Genomic DNA, 19,195 nt, shown 5'->3' with positions numbered 1-19,195 from the left:
GTGAGACTGACTGGTCTGTAATTCCCCGGGTCATCCATTTTCCCCTTCTTGAAAATGGGGGTTATATTTCCCTTTTTCCAGTCATCAGGAACTTCACCTGACTGCCACGATTTCTCAAATATGATGGCCAGCGGCTTTGCAACTTCATTCACCAGCTCCTTCAGGACCCGCGGATGGATCTCATCAGGACCCATGGACTTGTGCACGTTCAGATTTTTAAGATGGTCTCGAACCAGTTCCTCTCCTACAGGGGGCGCAAGGTCTTCATTCTCAATTTCTTTTTTATGACAAAAATCGGCGTGTTCCAAGGACTCATAGAAGGTTGTAGATGTCCCTGCTGTAGTTGTTCCTGCACTAAAATTTGCGCTTGCTCTAGACTTTCCTTTTTCAGTGGCCACTGCTTGACCCACACTGGGGTGTTAGTAGTCCATGTGAGCTGGATTGGGAATGTCCATTGTGCAGTGACCACTCCTAAAAATGTTGGTTAGTCAGCACAAGTCCCAACTGGTCTAGCACATCTTGGCCAATTAGGGCATTGACCCCACTCGGCAATGGCATGATGGTTGCATAGATGGAGGCAACCTGACCATCGACGGCCACCTGTATTAAGTCAGAGCTGCGTTGCACAGAAGCAGTCCCTCCAACGCCTTCAACCCAGCCAAACGTAGGGTGGCACGGCCACCAGTGTGGACACTTGTCAGTGTTTATTATGGTCAGTGTCCAGTAATGCTGGTAGATTTAGGCGCTGATTCCCTCGAGACCATGTGGAGTCAACTACGGGTCTGGTGGTCGTTGGGACAGTTAACATAATAAGGCCTCCCGTGGAGCCAAATTCTTGAGACCCACGCTTGGCCAGTGGGCCAATATCTTGCATTGCAGCAGTTAATTGTAGCAAGGGGACAAGCTGGGCAATTTTACTGCCCTCAAGGATATGAATCGGAGCAAATGACGTTTGAGCTACAATGCAAATTTCTCCAGTAAAGTCTGCATCAGTCAGTCCAGGTAATATAAACAGACCCTTCAGTCCACTGGAGGATCGCCCAAGCAGCAACGCTCCATGGGCCTGTCCACTGATTATCAGTGGTCCCTGTACAGCGGTGGGGATCTTACACGGCCGTTGATTAATGAGGGTCGCATCTATTGCGGTTGCCAGGTCCAAGCCGAGGCTCCCTCTTGTGGCGGGCCATAGGCCGGCTGCGGGCCGCAGCTCCCGGCTGGTGGTGTCGCAGTTGGCGCTGGCCACTGGGCGGCGGCCTGACCACTGGGGCCGCAATTGTTATCTGCGCGCGCGGCGGCCATTCGCGCTCATCTGTCCGTTTCTCGAACAGCTGCAGGCTTCTGTGCTGTGGCTGTTTCTCTGACAATTAGAGCACCACACAGTCTTTCTGCAGTTTCGTTTCAAATGCCTTCCGCCACATCGGAAACAACGAATCGGCGGCTTCCATTCACGTCTTAGTTGGGCCGGCACTGTATTGTTGGACCGGAGAGGACCCAGCGCTGCAAAAGCCTGTACCTGTGCCTGAGCTGCCTCCCTCTGTGCCTGAGCTATCTCTTTTCCCATCGCTTTGACAGTTTCTACAAGTAGTGCCTGAGCTCCTGCGGGCACCCTGCTCATGCGTTCTAACATAAGTTCTATGGTGGCATCTGCGGGTAGGGTAACTAAGATACCTTCTGTGTAGGCATTGCTATTTTCCATGACACACTGGCGCAACAGCGGACCCCTCATATATTCTGGAGTATCCGCTGTGCTGATGGCTGTAGTTAGTCTATCCACAAAATCAGCAAATAGTTCATCTTTCCCCTGTTTAATGGACATGTACGAGGGGGTAGGGGGAGCCATGCGCACCCTCTGAATGACTTCCCTGGCAGTACGCATGGATTCCAGGCAAACGTCTGGCCCCATTTGCACTTGAATGTCTATAGTAGCAAACCACCCAGTTCCCATCAGTTGTTCTGTTGTGACACCAAACAGCGGGTCATGCTGACCTCTGGGCAGATTAATGATCTATCACAGAGCTGCTGCCAATGTGTCTGCCACAATAACTGCTGCGCTTGTGTCATGATCATCCTAATTATTCCCTTAATGTCTTCAGGGCATAAAACCGTACCGCTCCATATATAACCTAATATCTGTTTAGTGGGCTCACCATGCAATCCTGACTCATTCACCGTACTCCGTAACTGAGTTAAAAATTTCCAATCTAGGGCATAATAGGTTCCCTGTGCTCCTCCCAGTCCATCTGGTTCATACCGGACTGGAAAGGCTTGCAGTTCCTCCAAATCTCCTGCGAGCGCATAATCTCTATTTTCTACTGCGTGCTTCAAAATGGCGCCCCAATCGATCTGGCGCCGAGGCACCACCCTCTTCCTTTCAGCTTCCTCGACATTCATCATGTGTATCCCGTCTAATATACTTTCTCTGTCCTTTTCAAAGTCCCTACTTTCAGAATCCCTTTTCGGAACTCAACTGGGGTGGTGGGGGAGCAGGGAGTTGCACCTCCTCCGCTGCACCTTCTGATGAAGAAGGAGGGAAGGAAAAGGAAGGGGGGGGGGAACCCTATGCTCCAAGCACAGGGAGCGCCCCGCAAGTTGGGGGAAACGAGTTATAATCTTCCCCTGGCTTCTGTTCCTAGTTTCTCCGTTGCTACAGCGGCAATTTTCTTTTCCGCCTTATATTTTTTTACACAATTTATTACTTCTCTCCAAGGCTTACCGAGTTTCCTTGCCGTTTTATCATCATCAAGCATTGAGTCAAATAATTCATCACCAAACTTTCGCCACTCACTCTCCTCAAAAACTGTATTAGGATCTACAAAAAAATCCCTTAGCCTTCCCTACAGCCACTAGACCCGCTAGCTGCTTTAGAGTCTCAGGCTTAATTCCCCGCTTTCTAAAAAGCGCTGTAATAAATCAAGGGCTACCTCTCGGTCCATTTTCTTCAGCCGGCCTGTTCCCCTTTCCAGATCGTCCTGTTCTGGATCGTCCTGTAACCTCGGTCTCCGGATCGTCCAGTACTGGATCGTCCTCCCGATGCAGCTGTATCTGGCTCGCCCCAGCGGCAGACTCCTCTTGGTCAGTCCAAGCACCAGGGTCAGACACACCACCGCAGTAGCGCTGCCCGCGCTCCCCGGCCGCTGCCACCGGTGCCGCTCACACTCGCCGTTCCAGGTCCCTGTTATCCAGGGCCCTGTTATCCGGGTCCCTGTTATCCAGGGCCCTGTTATCCGGGTCCCCGTTATCCGGGGCCCTGTTATCCGGGTCCCCATTATCCGAGGCCCTGTTATCCGGGTCCCTGTTATCCAGGGCCCTGTTATCCGGGTCCCCGTTATCCGGGGCCCTGTTATCTGGGGCCCTGTTCAGGTGCCATTTGTCGGCGGCGAGGAGAAGCAAGACACGCCAACCCAATATGGGTGATAAGCAAGCTTCTACTTTATTCGTGTCGCACATCGCTTATATCCTCATGGTGTTAGCTATGCCTACTAGTCACAACAGTATTGGTTAGTTCTACACGGCTTCCTTTACATTCTCCTCCCACATCCGGTTTCTGGTTACATGTGAGGCCTACACTTTGCTTTGCTCGCACAAGGCCTCTAAGAATCCATGGCCTTGCTCTTGGAGCCATTCTGCAACAGGAGAGGAAAAAGGACAGGAGAGGAAAAAGGACAGGAGAGGAGAGAGTGGAAAGGAGTAAGGAGAAGGGAAAAGAGAGAGAAGAGGAAAAAAGGGAGGAGCAATGAAGGGGGAAGGAGAGGACGAGTGAGAGGAGAAAGGAGAGGAAAAAAAACAGGAGAGGAAAAAGGACAGGAGAGGAGAGAGTGTAAAGGGGAAGGGAAAGGAGAGAGAGGAGGAGAAAGGGGATGAGAAAAAAAGAGGAGAAAGTAGAGGAGAGAGTGTACAGGAGAGTGGAAAGGAGAGAGGAGAAAGGACAGAAGAAAGGGAAGAAGAAAGAAGAAGGGAAAGGAGAGAGGAGAGGAGAGGAGAAAGGAGATGAGAAAGGGGAGGAGAAAGGAGAGTGGAAAAGAGAAAGTAGAGAGGAAAGGAGAAGGGAAAGGGGAAAGGAGAGAGGAAGAGAAAGGGGAAGAAAGTAGAAAGGAGAAGAAAGTAGAAAGGAGAGGAGAAAGAAGAGGGGAAAGTAGAAAGGGGAAGGGAAAGGAGAGAGAAGAGGAGAAAGGTGAGGAAAGGAAGGAGAGGAGAAAGGAGAGAGATAGGAAGGGGATAGGAAGGGAAATGGAAAGAAAATGGAAGGAAAGGAGAGGAAAGGGGAAAGGGGAGGAGAAAGGAGAAGGAGAAACTAAAGGAAAGGAGAGGGGAAAGGAGAGGAAAGGGGAAAGGGGAGGAGAAAGGGGAAGGAGAAACTAAAGGAAAGGGGAAGGGGAAAGGAGAGGAAAGAAGAAAGGTGAGGAGAAAGGAAAGGGGAAAGGAGAGGAAAGGAAATAGGGAAGGGGAAATGGGGTGAAGGGGAAGAGAAAGGGGAAGGGGAAAGGAGAGGAAAGGAAACAGGGAAGGGGAAATGGGGGGAAGGGGAGGAGAAAGGGGAAGGAAAAAGGAAAGGTGCGGAAAGGAAAGGAGAAGGGAAAAGAGAGGGGAAAGGAAAGGAGAAAGGAAACGGGAGAGGAAAGGAGAGGGGAAAGGAGAAAGGAAAGGAGAGGGGAAAGGAGAGGAGAAAGGAAACGGGAGGGGAAAGAAGAGGGGAAAGGAGAAAGGAAAGGAGAAAGGAAAGGTGCGGAAAAGTGGGGAAAGGAGAGGGGAAAGGAGAAAGGAAAGGAGGGGAAAGGAAAGGAGAGGGGAAAAGAGAGGGGAAAGGAGAGAAGAAAGGAAACGGGAGGGGAAAGAAGAGGGGAAAGGAGAAAGGAAAGGTGCGGAAAAGTGGGGAAAGGAGAGAGGAAAGGAGAAAGGAAAGGAGGGGAAAGGAAAGGAGAGGGGAAAAGAGAGGGGAAAGGAGAGAAGAAAGGAAACGGGAGGGGAAAGAAGAGGAGAAAGGAAACGGGAGGGGAAAGAAGAGGAGAAAGGAAACGGGAGGGGAAAGAAGAGGAGAAAAGAAAGGAACTGAGAGGAAAGGAAAGGAGAAAGGGGCGGGAAAGGAGAGGAGAGGAAAGGAAAAGAAGGAAAGGAAAAATGGGGTAGACTAAACAAGAGCGCGCAGCGACAGCGGCCGCGTCTGTCGCACGGGGCACGACAAGGAGAGCTTCGAGCGGCTTTACCGCGTGGGACCGCTGCTGGGGAGAGGCGGCTTCGCGTCCGTGTACTCGGGGCTCCGCCTGTGTGACAACAGCCCGGTAAGGGCGGGCCCGGCGGCGGGCCGGGGAGGCGGCGGGGCTCGGCTCAGCTCAGCTCAGCCCAGCGCTGCCCTTGGCTCGCAGGTGGCGATCAAACAAGTGGCTCGGGAGCGCATCTCCTCGTGGGGCGAGCGGGTGAGTGCGCGGGGCCACCGGGACAGTGCGGGGCAGAGCGGGTGGGGGTGAGCCGGTGGGGCCGGCGGGGGGGAAAGTGGGACAGCGAGAGGGGAGTGGGTGTGGAGTCACCAGGGGACACGGGCCGGGTAGGGGTGCACCAGAGCATCCCTGGGGATTGCGGGGGGCACCTGCAGGAGGGCATCAGAGCATCCCAGGCAGGGAGGCACAGGAGCCCCGGGCCAGCATCGGCCCTGCTGACGGTGCCGTGGTCCCCCTGCAGCCCAGCGGCACTCGCATTCCCTTGGAGATAGCCATGTTGAGGAAGGTGCGCTCCGGCTGCAGTGCCATCATCCAGCTCCTCCATTGGTTGCCCCACTCCTTTGTGCTGGTTCTGAGCTGCCCCACCTCTCCGACTTCATCAAAAAATGGAGGTTGTGCTGGTTCTTTTCCTCCAGGGTGGCTGTGCGCACTGCCACAGCCGCGGTGTCCTGCACAGGGATATCAAGCCCCAGAACATCATCATCAACTTGGCCACCAGAGAGGTCCTCTCCAGACTTCATCAGGGACAGGTTCCTGCCCAAGGATCCCACAGCGCAGGGTGCATTTGTGAACAAGAGTCCAGGTGCTGATTGCGCGGCACTGCCACAGCCGCGGTGTCCTGCACAGGGATATCAAGCCCAAGAACATCATCATCAACTTGGCCACCAGAGAGGTCAAGCTTATTGACTTTGGTTGCAGCACCCTCCTCAGGGACACGGTCTACACCAAATTTAGCGGTGAGCCCACAGCCCAGAGTGCTTCCGGTACCGGGCGGTTTGTGAACAAGAGTCACGTGCTGATGACGATCTGGCCCTTGGTCAGCTGGAGGAGGTGCGTCCCCACGTCCTGCCATCCTGCTCTCCTCCAAACCGAGTCATGGAGCCTGCATCCCTGGGGATCCGGCGGGCGAGAATCCGGACGAGGCAGGCGGCATCTGCAATGAGGTGCGCCCGTATCCCCAGAATGCCAGCACCTCATCAGGTGGTGCTTGTCCATGACCCGCCGGCCATCCCTGGACGATGTGTTCAACCACTGGCTGCAAACATCCACTGCCCCAGGAGACAGCGATCACAGCCTGAGCCCCAGCTGGGCGTGCTGCTGTATGAGATGGTGTTTTGGCAGGGGGTCCTCCCCTTCCGGTGCTGCGAGGTTTTGGGTGTTTGGGGGTCGTCAGCGGGCAGCTCTTCTTCCAGGCCGGATCTCTGTCGGTAGGTACCTGGCTTCGCAGCAGCAGGGGAAGGTCGGGGTTTAGGGGGTGGCAGCTGATCGCCCTTGGTCAGCTGGAGGAGGTGGCCCATGTCCTGCCATCCTGCTCTCCTCCAAACCGAGTCATGGAGCAGGAGGTCTGGGTGCAGCTCTGAGCGCACCCAGGCCTGGGCGCTGCGGACGGTGGCACAAGGTAGGCAGGAGCCTCCCGCAACTGAGCGGCATCCAAGATTCTCCCCAGAATGCCAGCACCTCATCAGGTGGTGCTTGTCCATGAGAGCTCGCGACAGGCCATCCCTGGACGATGTGTTCAACCACCCTTGGCTGCAAACATCCACTGCCCCAGGAGACAGCCGCCCTCCACCCTCACAGCCTGAGCCAGCAGCTGGGCAAGTAAGCTGGGGGTGCCTCTTGGGGGGAGTGTGGGGTTTGGGGGTTTTGGCAGGTTGGGTATTTTGGTGGGGATTTGGGCTCTTGGGAGGTTGGGATGGATTTTGGGGGCCTGTGGGGATTTTTTGGAGACTTTGAGGTTTTGGGGGTTGTTTTTTGGGGGGGACTTTGTCGGTTTTGCGGAGAGCGGGTGGTTTTGGGTGTTTGGGGGTTTTGGGAGTTTGGTGAGGTTGGGTGTTTCGGGGGGACTTTCGGGGGGTGTTTGGGGGATTGGGTGTTTTGTGGGACTTTTGCAGTTATTGGGGGGCTTGTGGGGATTGGATTCTGGGTTCCTTGGAGAGCAATAGGTCTCAGAGGGACACCTCATAAGAGTTAATTCTCCTCCTTGTAGCTGGGGCAGTGGTGAGGTCGGGCTTTAGTCTGAGGATAACGCTGGTAACACAGATTCAGTCTCTCATGCTCTGCAGTGAGGAGAGACAAGACCTAACAGCAAAGCAGCAGACAATGCGGCTACTCCAACACCAGCCACGAGCACTGCAGCTACTCCAACACCAGCCACAACCACTGCGGTGACACCAACAATGGCAACAGGCACCGTGGCTACTCCAATGGCAAGGACTGTCACTACAGCTACAACTCCAGCAACATGCACTGCTGCTATTCCAGCCAGGGCAAAAAAAGCAGTGTGGCTACTCCAAACTCAGTGACAAGCAGTGAGGCTTCTCAAACCCAAGCCACAAGCACTGCAGGTACTGCAAGTACAGCGACAGACACATCGGCCACTCAAACACCGAGGACAGGCACTGTGGCTGGTGCAACCCAATTCAACATGCCCTGCAGTTAATCCAACCCCAGGCACAAGCACTGCAGTTGCTCCACCACCAGTTTTAAGCTCTGCAGCTATTCCAACTCTAGGAAGGAGCAATGGGGCTACTCTAAGGCCTGCAACATACGCAGTGCCTAGATCAACCCTACCCAGAAGCACTGTGCCTTCTCCAACGCCACTGACAAACACTGCTGCTCCTCCAACGCCATCGACAAGCAGTGAGGCTCAACCACTGCACTGCCTCTCCAACCATGCAGCAGGCACATGACACACACTGCTGCTCAACTGCAGCCTGCAGGTATTCCATCAACAAGCAGTGAGGCTTCTCCAGTGCCCACAAGCACTGCAGCCTCAGAACTGCCCTGCCTACTGCAACCATGGCGACTGGGACTGTGGCTACTACATGGCAACAACAGGCATAAACACTGCAGCTATTCCAGCCACTGCAACAAGCCCAGCAGCTGCTGCAGTGCCAGCCACAGCAACGGGGCTACTCCAATGCCTGAGACAGACACTGCTGCTACTGCAACCTCATTGATGAGCAGTGAGGCTTCTCTAAACCAAGCCTCATGCTCTGTGGGTACTCCCCATACCCACAACTGCCCCCCAGGTGACCCTCAAGTAACATCCTACACCCAAAACTGCTCCCAAGTGACCCCCTAGTGACCCCCAGACCAAAAACAGTTCCCCAAGTGTCCCCCAAATGAAATCCCAGACCCACAACTGCCCTCCAAGTGACCCCCAAGACCCACAACTGCCCTCCAGTCAGCCCCCAGACCTACAACAGCCCCACAACTGCCCCCCAAGTGACCACTCAGACCCACAACTGCCCCCCAAGTGACCCCCCAGACCCACAACTGCCCCCAAGTGACCCCCCAGACACACAACTGCCCCCAAGTGACACCCCAGACACACACCTGCCCCCCAAGAGAGCTCGCAGACCTACCTCTGCCCCCCAAGTGTTCACCCAGTGACCCCCAGAGCCATAACTGCCCCCACATGATCCCCTCAGCCCTACAACTGCCCCCCTAGTGGCCCCCTGGACCCACAACTGCCTCCCAAATGACCCCCCCCAGTGATTCCCCAGACCCAAACCTGCCTCCCAAGTGACCCCCAAGTGACTCCCCAGACCCACAACTTCCCCACAAGTGATCTCCCTGACCTACAACTGCCCCCCAAGTGACACCCCAGTGAGCCCCAGACCCACAGTGGTTCCTCAAGTGACCCCCAAATGAATTCCCAGACCCACAACTGCCCCATGTGCCCCCCAAGTGATCCCCAACACCCACAACTGCCCCTCAAGTGACTCACAAGTAAATTCCTAGACCCAAAACGTCCCCCCAGGTGATCCCCCAGACCCACAACTGCACTCCAGTGACCCCCAGACCCACAACTGCTCCCAAAGTGACTGACCCAGACCAACCACAGCCCCCCAGTGACCCCAGAGTGAACCCTGAGACCTACAACTGCCCCCCAAATGATACCCCAGACCTACAACTGCCCTCCAAGTGACCCTCCGGACACACAAGTGCCCCCTAGTGACCCCAAAGTGACTCCTCAGACCCACAACTGCCCCTAAGTGACCCAGAAGACAGCTGCCCCCCAAGTTGAGGCTCATGCTCTTCCAGGGAGGAGGGGAAGCCGTGAGGCAGCAGAGACAGGGCGCCTGACCCAGGCTATCCAAGGAGGTATTCCATATCACAGCACGTCATGCCCGGGATGGGGGTTAACTGGGAGTTACCTGGAAGGACATGAGCTTCCGGGTGGGACTCGTTTCTTGGCCGGTGGTGTCGTATTCTCTTCCCTTGTTATTTTCTCTTATCATTGTTGTCGTTGGTAGTAGCAGTGGTGATTTGTGTTGTACATTGGTTGCTGGACTGTTCTTGTCTCAACCCGTAGGAGTTGCACCCTTTTGAGCCTCCTCCCTGTTCCTCTGGGAGCGGGGAAGGGGAGAGCCCCGGTCGGGGGGGGGGGGGGGGGGTGGGCTCAGTTGTTGTCAGCCCAGCACCACTCACTGGGAGTGAGTGAACAAGTTGCCTGACTGGGTTTAAACCACAACAATGCCTAACTCCCCAAAAGCTCTCCTAGGCAGAGATTTACTGGAACACTTGGAAGCAACCATTACTTTCAAAGGAGGTGAGATCACTTTAAAAGTAAATGACCAACAATATGTAAAAATGTTAAGTTTAGTTTTGGTTACTAACCATGTTGAGGAAGAATTCAGGGAAGATATACTGGATCAGGTATTCCCAGCGGTATGGGATACAAACATACCTGGAAGGGCCAAAAACACACCCCAGATATAGATTAAGCTCAAGGAGGGAAAACAGCCAGTCAGAATTAAACAATACCCCTGAACAAGGAAAATAGGGAAGGAATTCGCACAGTAATTGCCTACGGTTAAGACTGCTAAAGGAGTGCCACTCTGATTTTAACACCCCTATTTAACCTGTTCATAAGCCTGACGAGCTGTTAACAAAATAACTGAAGATCTTTACCCTGTGGTAGCAAATCCATATACCCTATTAACATGCTTGACACTCAGTTAACTTGGTTTCCTGTTTTAAATCTGAAAGATGTCTTCTTTTGCCTCTCTCTCCACAAAGCCAGCCCAAAGAAAAAAAAAATAAATCTTTGCATTTAAATGGGAAAGCCCTAAGAGTGGGTGCAAAACCCAGCTCACATGGAGGGTGCTGCCTCAGGGATTTAAGAACAACTTTCAAAAGACTTAGAATCCTGAGAAGCCCCACCAGAAGAAGGGAAGTTATTGCAGTACTTAGACGACATCTTAATAGCCATCCAGACTGAAGAGGCCTGTGTTGCCTGGATGGTAAGCCTCTTAAGTTTTCTGAAACTCCAGGGATATAGGGTATCCAAGAAAAAGCCCAAGTAGTAAAACAAAAATAATTTACCTAGAATTTAAAATTAGTGCTGGATAGCAAACACTGGGGCAAGACCGAAAAGAGACAATATATCAAACTCCAAAACCCCAGACGGTGAAAGAATTATGGATACTGTATATTGTGAATCTACAATTATAAACTAATTGTTAAGCCTCTATATGCACTAATCATAAAAAAACCAATAAGAATCTTCAGTGGACAAAAGAAGCCACTCAAGCCTTCCACCAGCTGAAGAATGCTCTCATGTCAGCTCCAGCTCTAGGACTTCCAGACATGAGTAAACCATTCTTTCTATTCTTCCATGAGAAACAAGGGATTGCTTTGGGGATATTGGCACAGAACTTGAATCCATACGGGCAAACAATTGCTTATTTTTCTAAGCAGTTAAATGCAGCAGCCAAAGGGTGGCCCGGATGCCTTAGAGCCATCGCAGCAGTCATGCTAAATATCCAAGAAGCGTGCAAATTCACCTTGGGCCAGAAAATAACTGTACTAGTATCCCATGCAGTGTCTGCAGTGCTGGAAATGAAAGGCAGACACTGGCTTTCCCCTCAGAGGTTCCTGAAATATCAAACCGTCATAGCAGAACAAGATGATATAGAGATTGTGGTAACTAACATTGTCAACCCAGCTTCTTTCCTCAGTGGAAACAAAGGAGGCCACATACTCCAGCCCTCCAGACCTGAAGAACACCCCTTTGGACGACGCAGAAACCTGGTTCACTGATGGGAGCAGCTATGTCACCAGTGGAAAACGACATGCTGGATATGCAGTTACCATTAGCAGAGAGGTAATAGAATCTGGACCTTTGCCAGTAAGCACCTCTGCACAAAAAGCGGAACTAATTGCTCTAACTAGAGCCTTAGAAATAGGAAGAAGAAAAAATATAAACATCTATACAGTCTCAAGATATGCATTTGGGGTTGTACATCCACATGGAACCATTTGGAAAAAAAAGAGGACTGTTGAACTCACAAGGAAAAAAACATCAAACATGCACAGGAAATAATGTGACTGTTGGAAGCAGTCCAACTACCTGAGAAGGTAGCAATTATGCACATCGAGACACACCAGAAGGTGAGTGCAAAGTTGGAGGAGGAAAATGAGTTGGAGGAGGAAAATGAGCTGGCGGACAGAGAGGCAAAAGAAGCGGCAAAAAGTGAGATAACAACTGAAGAGACCAAAATTCCTGATAGGAAAATTTCCCTGAAAGATAAACCAAATTATAATAAGGAAGATCAGAAATTAATTACAGACCAAGGCAGAACCTTCAATGAGGAAGGGTGGACTAGCACAGCATAGGGAAAAATAATAGTTCCCTCTTCCCTGTTATGTTCCCTAATAAGGAGTGAACATCAAAAACGCACTGGAGAGTGAATGCCTTGCATAGACATTTAATAAGCAAAATTATGACTAGAAACCCGTAGAACTCAATTTTCTTACTAATTTTTGGTCAATTCTTTCCTGTTTTCAGACAGTTTTTGCCATTTCTAGCCCATTATTCCCCATTTCTAAAAATTTTAAGCCTATTTTTTCCCCTTTGTTACTCATTCTTGTCACCTTCTTAAACGTTTTAAGGCACTTTTGGCCATTTCTATCCCATTTTTTCCCAATTCTAACTCGTTGTAAGTCTTTTTTTTTTGCTATTTCTAAACCATGTTTGCCCATTTCTAACCCATTTTAAGCCTTTTTTGCCCTTTTTTAACCAATTTGCCCATTTCTAACACAGTTTTTCCCATTTCTAAGTCGTTTTAAGCCATTTTAAAATTTCCTTTTCTAACCCATTTCTGTCAGTTTCTACCTCCTTTAAAGCCATTTTTGGCTATGTCTAAACAATTTTTGCCATTTCTCTCCCCTTTTAACCCATTTGAAACTCATTTTAAGAAATTTTTGCCATTTCTATCGTATTTTTTCCAAGTTTCAACTCATTTGATGCCTTTTTTTCCCTTTTCTAATGAATTTTTGCCCGATTCTTTCCTGTTTTCAGACATTTTTGGCCATTTCTGACCCATTTTTCCCTATTTCTAAGAACTTTTCAGCCTTTTCTTCCTGGTTGTTATGCATTCTTGTCACTTTCTTAAACGTTTTAAGCCACTTTTGGCCATTTCTATTCCATTTTCTCCGACTTCTAACTTGTTCTAAGTCTTTTTTTTTTTGCTATTTCTGACCCATGTTTGCCCATTTCTAACCCATTTTAAGCCTTTTTTTGCCCTTTTTTAACCACTTTGCCCATTTCTAACCCAGTTTTGCCCATTTCTAAGTCGTTTTAAGCCTTTTTTTAATTTCCTTTTCTAACCCATTTTTGTCAATTTCTAACAATTTTTAAGCCATTATTTTTCCTTTTCTAACCCACTTTTCTTAGAATGTCTAAAATTTTTTAGTCATATTTTTCTTTTCCTAAACAATTTTTGTCAATTTCTAATCCATTTTAAAGTAAATCTTTCCTTTTCTAACCCATTTTTGTCAATTTCTAATTATTTTAAAGCCAGTAATTTTCTTTTCTATCTCATTTTTTGCCATTTCTCAGTCGTTTTAACCTTTTTTTACTTCCTTTTCTAACCCTTTTAAAGCCATTTAATTTTTTTTTCCAGCCCATTTTTTCATTTCTAGCCTCTTTAAAGCCATTTTTGGCTATTTCTAAACATTTTTTTGCCATTTCTATCCACTTTGAATCCATTTGAAACTCATTTTAAGCCATTCTTGGCCATTTCTATCGTATTTTTGCCAAGTTTCAACCTGTTTTAAGCTTTCTTTTTTCCTTCTCTTATAATTTTTTTCTCAATTCTTTATTGTTTTCAGACATTTTTGGCCATTTCTGACCCATTTCTCCCCATTTCTAACAATTTTAAGCCCATTTTTTTTCCTTTGTTATGCATTCTTGTCACTTTCTTAAACGTTTTAAGCTACTTTTGGCCATTTCTATCACATTTTCTCCAACTTTGAACTCGTTTTTAGTCATTATATTTTGCTATTTCCAAACCATTTTTGCCCATTCCTAACCTGTTTTAAGCCTTTTTTCCCCCTTTATTAACCAATTTGCCCATTTCTAACCCAGTTTTGCCCATTTCTATGTCGTTTTAAGCCATTTGAAATTTCCTTTTCTAACCCATTTTTGTCAGTTTCTAGCCTCTTTAAAGCCATTTTTGGCTATTTCTAAATTTTTTTGTTGCCATTTCTATCCCCTTTTAATCCATTTGAAACTCATTTTAAGCCATTTTTGGCCATTTCTATTGCTTTTTGCCAAGTTTCAACCCATTTTAAGGTGGCTTTTTTCCTTTTCTTATGAATTTTTTCTCAATTCTTTCCTGCTTTCAGATATTTTTGACCATTTCTGACCATTTTCCCCCATTTCTAAAAATTTTAAGACTGTTTTTCCCCTTTGTTGCACATTCTTGTCACTTTCTTAAACCTTTTAATCCACTTTTGGCCTTTTCTATCCCATTTTCACCAACTTCAAACTTGTTTTAAGTCTTTTTTTTTCTATTTCTAAACCATTTTTGCCCATTTCTAACCCATTTTAAGCCTTTTTTTTTGGCCTTTATTAACCAATTTTCCATTTCTAACCCAGTTTTGCCCATTTCTAAGTCATTTTCGCCTTTTCTTATTTCCTTTGCTAATTCTTTTAAAGCCTTTTTTTTTTCTTTTCTAACCCATTTTTGTCAATTTCTAGCCTCTTTAAAGCCATTTGTGGCTATTACTAAACATTTTTTTGCCATTTAAATCCATTTTTAATCCATTTGAAACTCATTTTAAGCCATTCTTGGCCATTTCTATTAGGTTTTTTTGCCAAGTTTCAACCCGTTTTATGCCGGCTTTTTTCATTTTCTTATGATTTTTTTCTCCATTCTTTCTTGCTTTCATATATTTTTGCCATTTCTGACCAATTTTTCCCCATTTCTAACAATGTTAAGACTTTTTTTCCCCTTTGTTGCACATTCTTGTCACTGTCTTAAACGTTTTAAGCCACTTTTGGCCCTTTCTATCCCATTTTCTCAAACTTCTAACTTGTTTTAAGTCTTTTTTTTTTCTATTTCTAAATCATTTTTGCCCATTTCTAACCCATTTTAAGCTTTTTTTCCCCCCTTTATTAACCAATTTGCCCATTTCTAACCCGGTTTTGCCCATTTCTAAGTTGTTTTAAGCCATTTTAAATTTACTTTTCTAACCCATTTTTTCCAATTTCTAGCCTCTTTAAAGCCATTTTTGGCTATTACTAAACATTTTTTTTTGCCATTTCTATCCACTTTTAATCCATTTGAAACTCATTTTAAGCCATGCTTGGCCATTTCTATCGTGTTTTTGCCAAGTTTCAACCCGTTTTAATCTGTTTTTTTTCCTTTTCTTAGGATTTTTTTCTCAATTCTTTCCTGTTTTCAGACGTTTTTGGCCATTTCTGACCCATTTTTTTCCCATTTCTAACAATTTTAAGCCTATTTTTTCTCCTTTGCTGCACATTCTTGTCACTTTCTTAAAGGTTTTAAGCCACTTTTGGCCCTTTCTATCCCATTTTCTCCAACTTCAAAGTCATTTTAAGTCATTATATTTTGCTATTTCTAAACCATTTTTGCCCAATTCTAACACATTTGAAGCCTTTTTTTTTTTGCTCTTTTTTAACCAATTTCCCCATTTCTAACCCACTTTTGCCCATTTCTAAGTCGTTTTAAGGCTTTTAAAATTTATTTTTCGAACCCATTTCTGTCAAATTATAGCCTCTTTAAAGCCATTTCTGGCTATTTCTAAACATTTTTTGTCATTTCTATCCACTTTTAATACATTTGAAACTCATTTTAAGCAATTCGTGGCTATTTCTATTGTTCTTTTGCCAAGTTTCCACCCGTTTTAAGCCTGCATTTTTCCTTTTCTTATGAATTTTTTCTCAATTCTTTCCTGTTTTCAGACATTTTTGGCCATTGCTGACCCATTTTTCCCCATCTCTAACAATTTTAAGCCCATTTTTCCCCTTTGTTACGTATTCTTGTCACTTTCTTAAACGTTTTAAGCCACTTTTGGCCATTTCTATCCCGTTTTCTCCAACTTCGATCTCGTTTTAAGTCATTATATTTTGCTATTTCTAAACCATTTTTGCCCATTTCTAACCCATTTTAAGCCTTTTCTTGCCCTTTTTAAACCAATTTGCCCATTTCTAACCCAATATTGCCCATTTCTAAGTTGTTTTAAGTATTTTGAAATTTCCTTTTCTAACACATTTTTGTCAATTTCTAGCTTTTTTAAAGCCATTTTTGGCTATTTCTTAACAATTTTTGCCATTTCTATCCACTTTTAATCCATTTGAAACTCGTTTTAAGCCATTCTTGGCCATTTCTATCATATTTTTGCCAAGTGTCAGCCTGTTTTAAGCCGGCTTTTTTCCTTTTCTTATGATTTTTGTCTCAATTCTTTCCTTTTTTCAGACCATTTTGGCCATTGCTGACCAATTTTTCCCCATCTCTAACAATTTTAAGTTGATTTTTTTCCCCTTTGTTGAGCATTTTTGTCACTTTCTTAAACGTTTTAGTCCACTTTTGGCCTTTTCTATACTATTTTCTCTGACTTCTACCTCATTCTAAGTAATTTTTTTTTTTCTATTTCTAAACCATTTTCTTTCCAATTTGTAACCCATTTTAAGCCTTTTTTTTTGTCCTTTTTTGACCAATTTACCCATTTCTAACCCAGTTTTGCCCATTTCTAAGTCAGTTTAAGTTATTTTATTTCCTTTTCTAACCCATTTTTGTCAATTTCTAGCCTCTTTAAAGCCATTTTTGGCTATTTCTAAACATTTTTTTGCCATTTCTATCCACTTTGAATCCATTTGAAACTCATTTTAAGCCATTCTTGGCCATTTCTATCGCATTTTTGCCAAGTTTCAACCCATTTTAAGCCAGCTTTTTCCCTTTGCTTATGATTTTTTTTTCTCAATTCTTTCCTGTTTTCCGACATTTTTGGCCATTGCTGACTTATTTTTCCTTATTTCTAACAATTTTAAGCCGAGTTTTTCCCCTTTGTTCCACATTCTTGTCACTTTCTTAAACGTTTTAAGCCACTTTTGGCCATTTCTTTCCCATTTTCTCCAACTTCTTTCACTCCCCCTACTCCCGGAGGGACGGAGAGGAGAAGAGAAAAGAATGCAACTCCCACGGGCTGAGATTAGAACTGTTTAGTAACTAAGGTTCTTAATTGCCTGGCTGGTTTTAAACCAGAACACTATTTCCAAACAATTTTTGCCATTTCTACCTTTTTTTGCCCATTTGAAACTCATTTTAAGCCATTTTTGGCCATTTCTTTTGTATTTTTGCCAAGTTTCTACCCGTTTTAAGCTGTCTTTTTTCCTTTTCTTATGAATTTTTTCTCAATTTTTTCTTGTTTTCAGACATTTTTGACCATTCCTGACTTATTTTTCTCCATTTCTAGCTATTTGAAGTCAATTTTTTCTTGTTTGTTACACAGTCTTGTCACATTCTTAAATGTTTTGAGCCACTTTTGGCCATTTTTATCCCATTTTTCCTGCTTCTAACTTTTTTTAAGTATTTTTTTTGCTATCTCTAAACCATTTTTGCCCATTTCTAACCCATTTTAAACCTTTTTTTGCCCTTTTTAACCAATTTGCCCATTTCTAACGCATTTTTGCCCATTTCTAAGTCATTTTAAGCCTTTTTTAATTTCCTTTTCTGACCCATTTTTGTCAATTTCTTACAATTTTTTAGGCATTTTTTTCCTTTTTTAACTTCTTGCAAAGGGTTAACAAATGGACGGTGGGTTAGTGTTGAGCCACTTGCTTAACAATGTTGTTAGAGAGGGTGAAGTTTTTACAATAAAATAATCATATAAAATAGTAAAATGATTATATTTGAGAAATTTATAAATCAATAGTGAGGCTTTGTATATTAGAAGACGTTGTAACTTTGCCGTTTTGTATCATAGTTACTCTGTAACTAAATGTTACAATGGTAGTCTTGGTAGCAAGAGCTAACATAACTGTATATGGTGAGGGGAGTATGGGTGTATGTATTGTAAAACTCTACCCAAGCAGAACTTAAGTTTAAGATAGCCAAAAAGGGCATACCAGAAACATCCTGGTGAAGATAAGAGAATGCTAATGTCCACAAGACGACTGGGGCCTAGCCAAGTAGAGAAAAGGTGAAGAGGACAACCTGAGGAAGACTTCCTACTTCATCTGAGGAAGACTCCTTACTTCATCAGGGTGACCACCAGAGGGGGCTGTGCAAGCGCAAAGGAGGCTGATGTCGTAATAGACTGATGTGGCAATCCTTGATGCATATGTATTAGTAAATGATGTAATCTGTGTTGAATATGTATTAGTTACAAAATTTTTAGTGTATAAATTGTGAACGCGATGTGACGGGAGTCGGAACCAGATTTGGGTGCGTACCCCTGGTTCCCGGCGCCTCAATAAAGCACCTCATATAACCATCCCGATGGTTATGTGTTTGTCTCGACGCTAACAATGTTACTGCTTGCTCATGCTTATCGTACATGGTATTTGCAATGTACAAGGGGATAGGTCAAACCGCTTACTTAACAATGTTGCTGCTTGCTCATGCTTATCGTATTTGCAGTGTACAAGGGGATATATCAGGATGCTTGCTTAACAATATCATTGCTCACTCATAATTATAGTGACATATATAGTGACATAGCTATTGTGAAGAAGTAGGGACTGTGTCTTGATTCCCGTCCTTTGGATGCCTCCGAGTATGCTAGAACTAGATATAAGGACATAGCTATTGTCACGAAGTAGGGACCATGACTTGATTCCAGTCCTTTGGATGCCTAGGCTGGCTGAAATTGGCTCTGCACTTTGAACAAAGACCAAGCCTCCAGGGAGCATGCGTAACGACCAGAGGTGAGAAGTTCAGGCTCGAAGAAGATTCATTTACTTCATCTCGAGACCTTCGCTCACGACCACTAGGAGGCACTGTGCAGGCACAAAGGGCTTCTTAGCTCATTATAATATGACGTGGGAATAGGACATGAATATGTATAGGCGTGTTGTTCAACCTCATGCATATGTATAACTTTAGAGAATAAATGTAAAGGGGAAACAACGCTGAGGTGCACATACTTTTGGAGGAATTATCCCCCATGCGCCTCAGCGCTGAATAAAAAACATACCCACTTTACAACTTTAACAAGTTGTGGAGTCTATCCGCGCATCAGGCTTTTATTTGCTATAATATTGGCTATCGTTATATTAGCTGCTGCGTCTACTGCTATTGCATCGCTAACAAAATCATTACAAACTGTTCACACTATTAGCCAGGCTTTGCAAAATGTCACTAATGAATCATTTTGTTAATCTTTTTACGTATTCTAATCTGTGTGCCTTGCTTGCTTCAATGTCTACAACGAGTTATTGATAAATCTATAAACGCTGTCTTTCTTAGTAAAACAAAAAGGGGGAGATGTGGGTGATGGGACAG

The 19,195-nt window shown here is 45.7% G+C and overlaps 1 protein-coding gene across 1 annotated transcript; it reads left to right on the top strand.

Moving 5' to 3' along the window:
* Positions 1–3,857: 3,857 nt before the first annotated feature.
* On the top strand, positions 3,858–7,513 carry LOC130603756 (serine/threonine-protein kinase pim-1-like). Its single transcript, XM_057417757.1, is given in 8 exon segments — positions 3,858–3,892; positions 5,150–5,276; positions 5,361–5,411; positions 5,674–5,788; positions 5,932–6,008; positions 6,010–6,263; positions 6,788–7,031; positions 7,496–7,513. Coding segments are annotated over 8 exon segments (906 nt in total). The 3' UTR covers positions 7,499–7,513.
* Positions 7,514–19,195: the final 11,682 nt, after the last annotated feature.

The sequence above is a fragment of the Pezoporus wallicus genome, unplaced genomic scaffold (genome assembly GCF_028554395.1).
Source record: "Pezoporus wallicus isolate ANWC-B61680 ecotype Strahan unplaced genomic scaffold, APGP_CSIRO_Pwel_v1 contig_2545, whole genome shotgun sequence".
Taxonomy (NCBI): domain Eukaryota; kingdom Metazoa; phylum Chordata; class Aves; order Psittaciformes; family Psittacidae; genus Pezoporus; species Pezoporus wallicus.
Note: the sequence above shows the minus strand (reverse complement) of the source record. Positions and strands in the feature narration are given on the sequence as shown.